Source organism: Procambarus clarkii, chromosome 74, assembly GCF_040958095.1.
Source record: "Procambarus clarkii isolate CNS0578487 chromosome 74, FALCON_Pclarkii_2.0, whole genome shotgun sequence".
In the NCBI taxonomy this organism is placed as follows: domain Eukaryota; kingdom Metazoa; phylum Arthropoda; class Malacostraca; order Decapoda; family Cambaridae; genus Procambarus; species Procambarus clarkii.
Window position 1 is genome coordinate 17,697,511 of NC_091223.1, and position 13,242 is coordinate 17,710,752.

Below are 13,242 nucleotides of genomic sequence, written 5' to 3' on the forward strand. Positions count from 1 at the left end.
TAACATACATATCTATTTTAATTTATCAAGGTGTTAATTTTTCTAAATAAATTTTCAGTCTAGCTTATGATCAACAACCATGCATATATTCCAAAATAAAAGGTGTACTGTATATTATGTTTTTGTCTTCCTAGTGTACACCTACTGTATTTTATTTTAAATTACTTATTATAGACTTTTTACATGAACTATTAATAATTTTAGAAAATTTAAATTTAAGACACCTGTGGGGCAATATATTTACCAACACATGCAGATATATTTTAGAACTTTACTCCGTATTCTTTATTATTAATATTAAATACTTTTGCCCAATGATTTTCAAACTAAAACAGCTACTGTACATGTATTGATGCATCTTTGTTCATAAAAGTGATAATTTTAATGTCATCTTATAATCAGTTTCTTTACTTTGTTCATTTCATTTCCTAGTTGTCACAATGTTATTCACATTATTGACCACTGCTAGCTCTGATAAAGTGCATACAATACTATGGCCCTCTTGTTATCACTCTCAATCCTCAATTAAGCTTTCTGTTTAATTCTATGCTATTAAATGCAAAGCTGTAAAAAATGGTGTACCTTCATTGAATACACTGTACCCAAAGTACTGTATTCATTATAAACGACCTGCTTTAAAAAAATATTGTTTATGACAACCTGCACATTCATTTAAAACATTAAATAAAGCTTGTGCATTGACAGATGAAAAAACTTGGTCATTTGTCTCCTCCATAACTATACAAAGCCATTACAATATTTGGAAGAAAAATCATTGGGGAGGAGTCGACGGTCGATGCCGACTCATTCATTTCATTCTGCCAGACATACGGGCACCCAGAGGTGAACCTCTTCGCGTCGGCGTGGTCGAGGCATCTCCTGGTATATGTGGCGCCCTTCCCCGACTGCAAGGCTGTCGGGGTTGATACCTTGTGGTAGGACTAGTTGAGGTGGGGTTACCTGTACCTTTTTCCCCCGGTTCTGCTGTTGCTCCAGGTCCTAGCTCGCTTGGACACTTACCAAGGGAGAGTAGTCCCCTTGGCTCCTTGGTGGCCGGCCCAGCCTTGGTTTCAGGGGCTGCTTGCTTGGTGTCCGAACCCGAGGGATATCCCGCAATTCCGCCTCTTTCAGCAGATTGGTCCAGTCTGTTATATGGCTGGTTCGATCTTCTCCTCGAGTCTTCACGTTTGGTCTTCCTGACTAGAGTTTATCACCACTTGTATGGTGAGCAGGTGGCTTCGTTCATGGTGTCCCACCTGCATGTTTCGTCTCGGCAGTAGTATGAAGTTTCTTAGCGGTCTTTCCGTTATTTCTTGTCCCTTCGTAGGTGTGCTTCTGTCTCTGTTTCAGTTGTTTTGTCCTTCCTTTCATGGTTGTTCCAGGACCATCATCTTATGGCGAATATGGTCACCTCATATCGTGCAGCGTTGGACCTCGTACCGCTGCAGCTTATGTTCAGCGTTGATGTTATTTCCGCAAGCTGTCTCGTGTGCTGTTTTACCTTCGGCCTACTCTTACCGTCCTTAGCCGTCCTTTCCTCTCTTCGCCTCGGTTTGTGTTGGTCTCTTTGGCTCAGGATTGTTTGATCAGGCCTCCTTTTTGCTGGTCTGATAAACCAGGATGTTCAGTGTGGCTGCTCACAACCTGACATACGAGTCACAGCCTGGTTGATCGGGAATCCTTTGAAGGTGCTAATCGAGTTCTCTTTTGAACCCTGTGAGAGGATGGCCAGTTATGCCCCGTATGTGTAGGGGAAAGTGTGTTGAAAAGTGTTGAGCCTTTGATGTTGATCGAGTTCTCTCAGTGTGCCTATTGCACCTCTGCTTTTCCTCAAGCCCTGGAAGCTAAACATGAAGAATCTGGGGCAGAGCTGGATTCCATGCTCACATCTGTTATAGGAAAGTAGAATCCAAAGAAGCAAGTTTGGAGGAAGGAATTGGCTGGAAAGAAGAAAACCTTGAAATCTCAACAGGACAAGGCATGTGATAATATTGCTTTTTCCTGATTGTAATTGTATGCAGCATTGCTATTGTGCCTATGGCAGACACCACACAAAGCGGTTGGAATCTAGCAAAATACAATCACAGTTACAGATAGACTAATAAAACTGTCTAATAGACAGTTTAATGTTAAAGACACTGGGTCTGAAAGCTTAATGTCTTCTAAATACTGCCACTACTCGTAGTGGCAGTATTTAGAAGTGGTTCAATGAAACATAAAGCTTAACAGTAGTTTATTTACAATTCAACCACTATTGCAACAGGTACTTGATTTACTGTAGACTGGTGTCAGCAAAACTGTTATTGCATTAGTGGGATCTGGGACATCTTGCTAATTAATGTCCCCTCATGGACAAAAACTTAATGTGGTTGACAACCAATCACTGACACAGATTTCCTATTGATGCTGATAAACAAAAGGACACAGGAGTTCTGATGAGAATAATTGGGCAATAATCATACACAATGAAAGTACACAAGAAGTATATGTGATGTATGTGGAGCTCACATTCACTGACAGGTGTAATGTCATGATAGTGTTCCGAACCTTAATGGAATCTGACCCATATATCAATCAGGTCAACCCATGTGTTGCGTTTCCAAAAGGGTCGCCCATGTTAGAATCGGTGAACGCCCTAGTAATATTGTTGAAAACATCTTAATAACTTATTAAACCAAAGGTCTTTTCATGTCGGAAGAACGGCAGAAACTGGATCTATATATGAAAACTCTTTCAGGACAAAATTTCGTTTATTTTACATGGAGCTACATGGAATGTTTCACCTCACATTTATCCCTTATGTATCCCCCCATGTTTTCACCTTCATTGTATTATCACCTGACCTAATGCGGGTATAAAATCAACTAGTATTGTAAGATCTGTTCACTTGAGAATGAACCATGGAGGTTCGAAACGTCGTGCAAATTATACAAATAAGTGTAATACACTCTATAGTAAATCACTTCTTTTCTTCACCTTAAAAGTACGAAAATGAGTTTTGGAGAACTCCTATTTCAATTAAGCCCTGATGCTAAGAAAATAGTTAGAGGGATAGAAGCCCTAAACCAGAAAATAATAAATACAGAATATGCGGTCATATTCAATGAAACATGTTTGAAAGAAAACCTGCTGCCAGTATACACCAATATAATTATACCAGTATAATCTAATAATATATACTGGTCTAATAAAATAATTAGACCAGTTAATACTCTCACTCGTTGTGTTAGGATATGTTAGCTTGATAAAACTGACTGTTCATTGTTGAGAAATGTGTTAACAAACAATATATCTGACTTATCAAGACTGTAGCTTGCTTAGCAAAAGGAACTTCTTTTAAATTTGGGTTCAGTTTAACTACCGCTCAAGGGATGAGTAATTGGGGCATAATAAAGGAACTAAGCTGATAAAATGAAAGATGGGAAAACAACATTAGAAAGATAAACTCGAGAGACGTTTTCATGTTAACCCGAAAATTATTTGAGGAGCAAGACGGACTGCGGGTCAGGCAATTGGTCTTTATGCTATCGTGATGGGGGATCAGCCATTACACGTGTTAATGACTTGTATAGTTGTGTAGTTAAGGACAACAGGGTAAAGGGGTAATGGGCATTGTGGTTGATTGTTCTACCTGGGAATCCTCCATTGTTTTATATCTTATGTATGTATGTATGTACTAACCTAGTTGTGGTTGCAAGGGTTGAACTTTGGCTCTTTGGTCCCGCCTCTCAACCGTCAATCAACTGATGTACAGATTCCTGAGCCTACTGGGCTCTGTCATATCTACACTTGAAACTGTGTCAGCCTCCACCACATTACTGCCTAATGAATTCCATTTATTAACTACTCTGACACTGAAAAGTTCTTTCTATAATCTCTCTGTGGCTCATTTGGGTACTCAGCTTCCACCTGTGTCCCCTTGTGCGTGTACCACATGTGTTAAATAAATGTAAAAAAAAAAAATAAAATGTTTATTTAGGTAAGGTACATACATACAAGAAATTTTTACAAAGATTGGTTCACTTATAGATAGAGCTAGTACATACAATGCCTAAAGCCACTATTACGCAAAGCGTTTCGGGCATGAAGATATAACTAAACTAAACACTCAACAAAGAACAGTACATCCTAACCAGACGTTATATAATGATATTCTCAACAGTAGATAAAAGAAAATTAATTGTTACCTAATACCAGAATAGTATAAAAGCTTATCATAAGCTACGGGATTTGTAGATCAGTGTTTAAAGGGAATTTGGAAGTAATAATGATACAGCTGATGCCATCTGTCGGCAGAAGAGAACACTATCAACTGGCTGGTCAACAGTGGCCATAAGATACAACTTACGCCATCTGTTGACATCAAATTACACTTATAACAAATTACCCCACAAAATACAACTAACGCCATCTCTGTTTTTTCCAACGCACTATAAATAGCCAAACAGCAACCCATAAGGCGGGTTGTTGTGCTCGGGTAGGAGGTTCCAAGCTCCGCCCACAAGTGGTATGGGGTGCATAATAAATGGCATATTATTGGTAGAAACTCTTTGTTGACATTCACACCACAGCCAATCACAGGAAGGGATCAGCTAAAGGCTCCATCCACTTATATAATAATAATAATAATAATTTTTATTTAGGTAAAGGTACATACATAAAGAGATTTTACAAAGTTTGTTGGCTTTATAAATAGAGCTAGTACATACAATGCCTAATGTATGTATGTATGTATGTAAGGAGAGAGAGAGAGAGAAGGAGAGAGAGAAAGAGATGAAGATCGAGACAGAGAAATAGATATAGACAGAGTCAGGGAGAGAATGTTAGACACAGAGACATATAGATAAGGATATGCAAAGTCAGTGAGAGAATGACAGAGATAGAGCGAGGAAAGAGACAGAGATAGACTGACACAGAGAATGTCAGAAACGAGGAGAGGCAGAGACAGAGGGACAGGGACAGGAGCAGAGGGACAGGGACAGACACAGACACGCACATGGAACACCGAACCTTACACACTCTCTGATATATTGTTTAATTAATAGAGATTATCTAATAAAGCTTATAATTGTATATGTTATCAAAAAGGCATAGATAAAGTTGTTCTTACGTTTTAGTCACATAGATTAGATATTAGTAAAGTTCATTTTATTCAGGAAAGTACATAAATAGTCGATTTACAAACATAATATTGGATTTATAGATAGAGCTAGTACATACAATACCTAAAGCCACTAGTACGCATAGCGTTTCGGGCATATTATTAAGAGAGGAAAGATATTTATATTTAAACAATTTTTTTTTTTTACCGACGCTCTCCCTATTGATGAGAACTACAACCTAATGAAGATAAATGTTAATTTTATGTAGATACTGTAATAAACGAAAGTTTTTAATGTCATCAGAGAAGCAGAAATATAGGCAAATTTTAAATCCCTTGTCATAAATATAACTGAAGTGAAAGCAAAGATATATGCATTTTGATAGTTACAAAGACAGCTCTTTAACACGGGTGGAACACGAACAAGGGGAACTCAGTACCCAAATGAGCCACAGAGATATTAGAAAGAATTTTTTCAGTGTCAGAGTAGTTAACAAATGGAATGTATTAAGCAGTGATGTGGTGGAGGCTGACTCCATACACAATTTCAAATGTAGATGTGATAGAGCCCAATAGGCTCAGGAACCTGTACACCTGTTGATTGACGGTTGAGAGTCGGGACCAAAGAACCAAAGCTCAACCCCTGCAAGCACAAATTAGGTGAGTACAACTAGGTGAATACAGCTGAGGGGCGGGACCAAACAGCTGAAGCTCAATTCCCTACGCATAACTAGGCGAGTCCATAGGAATTACCGTTTGTCCTGGCGCCATCTATGTTTTGACAGCAGTACTTCTAATGTTCCCACGTTATGTGATGATCGCTATATACGGGTGTTATGGTCAGTTGCTCTTCTATATATGTTTATGGACAACGTAGGTGATTTGAGGCAATTTGCGGCCAGAGTGAAATAGTATCCACGCGGTGAGTGATGGAGGAGGATATATACTGCTGTGTACTCGACCAACGGGTGAGAGGTAAGTTATATCGAACAATTATGGGGAATAGATGGGTTATTTTAAGCGTAGAATGTCGGGTAACCGGTAACTACACAGATGGGGTAGTATTTTTTTAAAGTCTTTATTTACTAAAGTGGAACATTACATTATGCCTTTAGCTGAAGAAGTCTACTGGTGGGGGAAGTAGACGGGTTTTAGGAAAGTATTTTACCTAAATATTTGTATTTGGTTAACTAGTTCAGCCGTTACCAGGGAGGGTGTTCCTTTAATCTAATGTAAAAATTCTAGCCGGACAAAGTGATTAAATAAAGAAATTGAATAGAACGAAGTGGTTTGCCAGGGTGCTTAACATTTAGTTTAGTTCTCTTACTATGCAGCCCATGCTTAAAGATTGCACGCTTATCATACCGAATTGACCGTAGTTTTACTGCATTTAATATACCGTTTTTACCCTATTTATGTCGGGTAAAGGCCGGTCGTGGAAAGTTCCTAATAGAGCAAGTTTAAAAGGAAAAGTTTGAGTTAACTTTAACGCTTAAGTTAGTGACCAATTAGCTTAGTCTATTGTGAGGAAAGTTACTAGAATCTAACATTGCAAGTGCCATTTCTCTACTCTTTTTGAGAAACATGACTAGATACATGAATCGCATAGTTTTATTACTAAATGTTCATGGATTAGGTTGCATAGTTGAGGAAATGGTGATAAGGTTTGTGATTTTGTGTACCTTGACTTCAGCAGAGATTTTGATAGTGGCGCAAAATTGATAGGGGCTCGGATCATTGGGAATGCTGACTGAAGTTGGTTAGGTCATGGCTATACCAAAGGAAATTAGTATAAATGGGGTTAAGTTGGGAGAATTGTAAGTAGTGCCTAAAAGCTCTCCTTGGACATCGGTTATTCGCAAGATTATGGTTTAGACTGCAATAGTTGCAGAATTGGCAAATAAAAAATACCGATGCCCTATATAGTTTTGAAATGGTTAAGACTACCAGATGCAGTTTAATGCTGACAAATGTAAGGTTTGGGGGCTAGGTAAAGATGAGATAGATGTAGATTGTTAAGAGTTAAATTTTTTGCAGGTGGTAAATTCTCCCCGAGCTGGCACTGCTCTCCAGCCTGGGATGTTGATTGGTTAGTCTTCAAAACTGCCTCCCAACATGGTAGTGAGGTCCTGAGCCGACATGCAGTGAGGAACGTGGAAAGCTTCCTGAATTGGCACATGGTATGCCTCCCTTTCAAACCAGCAGCTGGCACAAATGTTCCAGCTAACATCAGAATAGTGGATGAAGCCCACACTAAAATGTAAGTGGTACAGTAAATGGACACCCCCCCCCCCTCCCTTTTGACACTGAACAGTTGGGAGGAAGGGGGGGGGGTGAGAAAGTGTGGCTTATAGTTCTATTGCTACAGAATCTTTTGCCATAAGCCAGTAGCAGTGCCTATTGGCACTTGCTATTCAGAATCTCCCCCTTACATAGTTAATTAAGTGTTGTACATTTATAGATTAAAGCTTATTTAACAAATATTTAATGTTAACTAAACAAGATTTATATTTCATTAAAATTATTAATAAAACACCCTCAACTATGCTGTTTAAGATCTAATGCCCCACATTACAATTTTCACAATTTCAACATACCATTCTATTAAATACATTCCTGAAAGGACTAAACTTGCAGATATGGTACCCACTAGCCTAATCCTAGACTTCCATACCCTAATATTTAATAGGTTTGTAGCAATTAACTTCTACCCTCTAATTCCAATGTACACAACACTACTACTGTAGATCTGCAAGTATTTTCCTGCAGCTCTTTGTTGCCAGGACCTTCCACAACCTGTCATGTGAACAGTAAATATTACCAAAAAGTTATTTGCATAGCGATGTTATTTTGTTCATACCTGTACCACCAGTTTAACAGTTGCCGTTTTAAATGGCACACTATCTTGTTGTTCTATCTTTATTAATTACAAACAAAGCTATAGTCATTTAAAGTCAACATCCTGTATAAATTTTATTTTCCAACAACTTTAGTCATTAACATTGTTCTGGAACATTGCAAACAAACTTTAATTTAACAACCATGTGTAACATTTGAATAAAAGCAATACAAAATATATATACAAATTATTATTCTTTTGCAACCACTGCTTACTACTAGGGGGACAAATTTATTCCGTTGAATTATGTACCAAGCTTTTTAGTCTGAAAATTCATAATTAACCCAACTATACTACCAAGACAATGTGATTTTACTAAATTTAGTAATATTTTTACACTAGCAACTATACAAGGCCATATTCTCTCTAGTTATCACCACACTTCTGCAGGTGTAAGGTTCTATCTCTCCCATCTGCAGCACTTATGACCACACTTGGTCTTTATTATAAATTTCTTTATGAACCTGATACAGTACTGTTAATGGATTAAATGTTTTGTGGGAACAATTTAGCTACAGTTCTGCCAAAGGAATGATTAACACACCATGCAAGCCAACTAATATTAAAGTTAGAAATATTTATTAAAAGCAGAAGTTTTTATCATATGGGATATTATTTTAGAAGAATGGGTGGTGTGGTGGTTATGTTATGGTTCAGTAACATGGTACAAGAGGGCAAGTAGTTGCTGAGCAAGTATGCCAATTTCAATTTCTAGCAAACTGGCAGATACAGCAGAAGTGCACACTTTCTGCATGGATTCTAATGGCAGTAAAGTTCCTACTAGTTACTGGCCACCATTCACTAATGACTAGGGGAAGTTAGCTCAGAGCATCTTTGATGTGCTTTGATGGCAACGAAAATGTTGCCCCCTTCAAAAGTTAAGCTTGTCTACAGCATTTTGTTTTAAGGGTAATCATGAGTCAAATAAAGTTAATGGCAGGAAAAGTTTTGTTCTAAGTGATGGTATTTTTCCCTTGAAAGTAAAAAAAAATATTAAATGTTTACTTTAGCTTGGTTTTAAAATTATATAGTTTTCCAGAATGTGGTTTGGAAAGTCCAGAAGTCCCTCTGTTAGTTGTAGTAAAGGTTAATCTGAATAGATTTGCATAAATAAAAAAATAGCAATAACTTAAACAATATAGCATTGGCTAAAGATAAATGTAAATTGCCATTGAAGTGCAGTTGTGGATAGTTTCTCAAATGACATATACTGAAACTTGGCAAATTGATGCCATATATATTTATATTGCTAAATTAGATCTTTACTACTGCTACATGAAGGAAAGGTAAATTCCTTAAAGAAATTTTTTCCATCTGAATTTGTAAAGTACTGAATGCTAATTTGAAAAGTAAAGCAAGATTGGCTTTAAATCTGAAATTAATTTGTTTAAATATTTTTCAGGTGAAAGTGATTATGATGCATGGACTGGCTTGGAGTGAGTCTCCTTTACTCTGCAAAAGGAAATCTACAAAAGTGGGTGAGTTTGAATTTGATGTTTTAGCTATATCAATGACCTAATCTTAATTCTCTTATCTAGTCCATTTATAGGTGTGTAACAATGTCCTACTGTTACAACCCACAGGGATTGATGCAGTTTGTACTGATCCTACCCCATTTCATAAAAGGGGACCAGGCAGTCTTGCAGATTTCCCTGGCTTGGCTTTTTCAGAGCTTTGCTCTACTACCCATCTAATAGATGGACTAGATTTGCATAGGTATAGGGACCCTTAACAATGGTTGCATTGTTAATTCTCACAGGGCTTGTTTGCTGAATGGGTGGATGCATCTAAAACCTTAGTGCCTGGCATGCATTGTATAGTGCTTTCAGTAAAGCATATGTACAATGTGTTGATGGCACTACAGTGGTGGATGTACTGCACCCATTCAGGGAACAAGCTCTGCACCAAAACCAGAGGAAGGGATAGGCCTTGCTGAGCCTATCTTAAAAGATAGGCTGTTAGGATTTTTTGGGCTTGTTATTAGGCATTGGTGATAATAAAAGTAGTGTCCCTGTTTAATGTTTATTTTTCTTTTACAGGTGATTGTCTCTGGAGTTGTCTTGGCCTTTTGGATCTTCTGTTCATCTAGGAGCATCTGTCCCACAACCTGAAATGGAAATATTAGATGTATTATAAATACTATGTAAAACTTATTAAATAAAACAATTCTAATGAAACCACTTTATGTACCTTATCCTGAAATTATGCTGGAAATTATTGTTTACTACTATTGATGCAATGTTTAAACATCTGATTTTTTTACTTTGAAAATAAATACTTTGTAAAATTTACACCTATTTGAAACTTGTTACATAGGTGCATGCAAAATGCATTGAAAAGATGTAAAAGTGGACTACCTATTCAATTTACATAAACTAACAAATATTGCAAATTAGTCTGAAATATTAAAGTGGAAGAAACTTTAGTCAATATTTTAGTTTTCATATTTGAAAGTAAATTTAAAGCTATGCAACACCTAAGCTTTGTACAAATTATGATTAAATTAACTAAAGATCATTGTTAAATTTACAAAACATTAGAAAAGTGACACTGAACCATGTATACAACATGGTTTTCAGTCTTTGGTAACTTAAATTTAATCAAAGCTCTTAAATGATTTGTCTGCCAAACTTCAGATATTCTGAAATATTTTACCTAGATTAAAACCATCATTGTTTGAAAGGGCAAAACAGATTACTGTCAATTAGTTTGACCTAACATCTGCAAGGTCCTGAAGGAATGGAATTTTTTTTGTAAAACTTTGCTAAAAACAAACCCTGCCTAATGAACCTGCTCATTTTTTTTAGAAATGGTAATTGCAACATTACCAAAGGCCATTGTTTTAATAGCCAAAGTACCAAATGAAAGACCAAGAAGCAACAAACAGGTACATGGTAGAAAGGACAAAAGAATGGTTACGAGGACCCTTTCATTTGTTAAAGAAATGACTTGGAAAAATGCTGTCATACCACAAGGGTTCTTAACCCTTGTCATAGACATCACTGACATTAATCTAAATATTACCAACCACAAAAATTGCTGAGGTTATAAAAAAAAATAAAGAATATAATATTGAGGCCTTAATGCAGATCTCTAACTCTACAAATAGTAACAAGACTGGCAATTTCTTAATATAAAACAAAAAAAAATCCAAGACCTGGCACGTGAGCCAGAACAATCCATATCACAACGACCACATTAAAATGAAACAACAATGAAGGTAAGGTAATTACCAAAAGAAGGCACCAAACCGGGAAGGCCATGTAGCACCATCAAAGTGCGAAATAATCAGAGGGCGCTAAATATCACCAAGAATGCCAATACGAGAACAAAAACGCGTAAGGCGAACGATATCAAAAGTATCCAATTCACCTAGAATTCTATCGAGGGACAAGTGACTGCGAGGGACGGTCGGAAAGCAAGACACACGCTCGTCCTGGAAATCAGGACATTCAACAAGGAGAGGGACAACGCAATTCGGACAATAAGGAGCAGGGCGGCGCTCCATTAAGTGACCGTGGGTTAAGCGGATATGACCAACCCACAGCCGTGCCAAAGCAGTGTCCCACCGCCGGTTACGGTGGTAGGAGGAAGGCCACGGGGACACACTAAGTTTGAGAGTACGCAGCTTGTTACCAACCACAGAGGACCAACAACCCTGCCAACGGGGAAGAATGAATAACAGGATAAAAGTCAGAATAAGGAATACCTTTACGGGAGATGGGACAAGAACGGATAGCTTCCTTAGCGGCAGCATCCGCACCCTCATTGAAACACCAATATGGCTGGGAACCCAGCAAAACTCTACTGATTTAAATTTACTAGAAATAAGAAACAGCCAATGTTAAATCTCAATGACCACCGGATGGACAGGATTAAAGGACCCTAGAGCCATGAGGGCACTACGAGAATCAACTACAACCACAAAGGAGGAATGAGAATGAGAAAGCAAGAGACAAAGAGCATAGAGAATAGCATAAAGTTCTGCCGTAAAGACGCTAGCCTCCGAAGGGAGGCGACACATGTAAGTACGGTCAGGAAAAACAACAGAGTAGCCCACACCATCCGCAGACTTAGACCCATCACGGAAGATGGAAATAGAGTGGGAGTGCGAAGAAAAGTGCTCAAGGAAGAGGCTTTTCAGAATTGTAGGAGGGGTAAAGGCTTTAGTAATACAAGTCAAGGACGTACAAAACTTGGGAAGGGGGACTCTCCACGGAGGTAATGAAGGAACAATACGAGGAGAAACATTAGAAATATGAACAGAAAGAGAATCCTGTAAGCGAGATAACTGGACAGAAAGTGGGAGACAATGAAGAGGAACAGGAACCACAGGAGGAGGAAAAGTCAATGCACCACAGAGGCGAGAGGAAGGATGTTGGAAGGACCGCGCAAGATAGCGAAGACAGTAGCGATCACGGCAGTCCTGAAGACAGAGAAAGCCAGTGTCAACATACAAACTAAGGGCGGGAGTCGAACGAAAGCCACCAGAGCCGAGACGCAACCCAGTATGGTGCAAAGCATCAAGATGGCGAAGAGTAGAAGGAGAAGCAGAAGAGTATGCAGGGCAACCATAATTGAGTTTAGACAGGACGAGAGAGGAGTGCAAATAGAGGAGCGTGCGCCTATCCGCTCCCCAAGAAGTATGGGACAAAACCTTAAGGAGGTTAAGGGCCTTAGAGCATTCAACTCGGAGGCAAGAGATATGGGCTGATCAAGACAAACGAGTGTCAAAGACTAACCCCAAAAGCTTCGCGGAATCCCTGTACACAATGAGATGACCATAAAGCAACAACAATGAAGTAAAGGTCCTTTCAGTAAGAATCTATCATTCACTGAAAGTTGCTGCAGTTAAAAATAAAAGAAAATACAAGTCCCTAGAAATAAACAAGCAACCTTTTTGACTAAGGAAAAGAAGGTAGTTATTCTACTGTATAAATCTAAGTATTCACTTAGATAACTGTATCCAAGCATAGAGGTTTCCCCCCCCTCCCTTTCAGAAAAACATCTACTTTCGAAAAAGTTTAACATTGGCCAACAAAAATGATTCCAGAACTAAATTGCCTAATACCAGGAACAACTGAGAGCCATGACAAACACTGCAACCCTCTCCTACCCCCAAGTCTTATGCTATTTATGATCCAAGGTAATTTGAGATACTATACTGTACTTCCTACAGACGAGTCTAGTGAGAGGGTGATCTCCTGGCGATTAAATTGAAGCACGATACAGGTGTCAACGA

At 38.2% G+C, this 13,242-nt stretch overlaps 1 protein-coding gene and 1 long non-coding RNA gene across 10 annotated transcripts in view; one reads left to right on the forward strand and one right to left on the reverse strand.

The window, feature by feature from the left end:
* Window positions 1-5,921: 5,921 nt before the first annotated feature.
* The window catches only part of LOC138356738 (uncharacterized), a 128,482-nt gene continuing 121,161 nt past the window's right edge, over window positions 5,922-13,242 (forward strand). For 6 of the 8 annotated variants that reach the window (XR_011224608.1, XR_011224607.1, XR_011224610.1 and 3 more), the window contains exons 1-2: window positions 5,922-6,076; window positions 7,139-7,361. Coding sequence is in view for 2 of the 8 variants with exons in the window: in XM_069313049.1 (XP_069169150.1) it covers window positions 7,343-7,361 (19 nt within the window). In the remaining 6 variants the exon portion in view is untranslated. Of the gene's footprint in view, window positions 6,077-7,138; window positions 7,362-9,402; window positions 9,479-10,039; window positions 10,076-13,242 lie in introns of those variants that run through there. The other 2 variants (XR_011224611.1, XR_011224612.1) reach the window with 2 other exon arrangements.
* Window positions 10,009-13,242, reverse strand: part of LOC138356740 (uncharacterized) — a 136,921-nt gene continuing 133,687 nt past the window's right edge. For both annotated transcript variants that reach the window (XR_011224614.1, XR_011224615.1), the window contains one exon: window positions 10,009-10,107. This is a non-coding gene — a long non-coding RNA (uncharacterized lncRNA). The remainder of the gene's footprint in view (window positions 10,108-13,242) is intronic.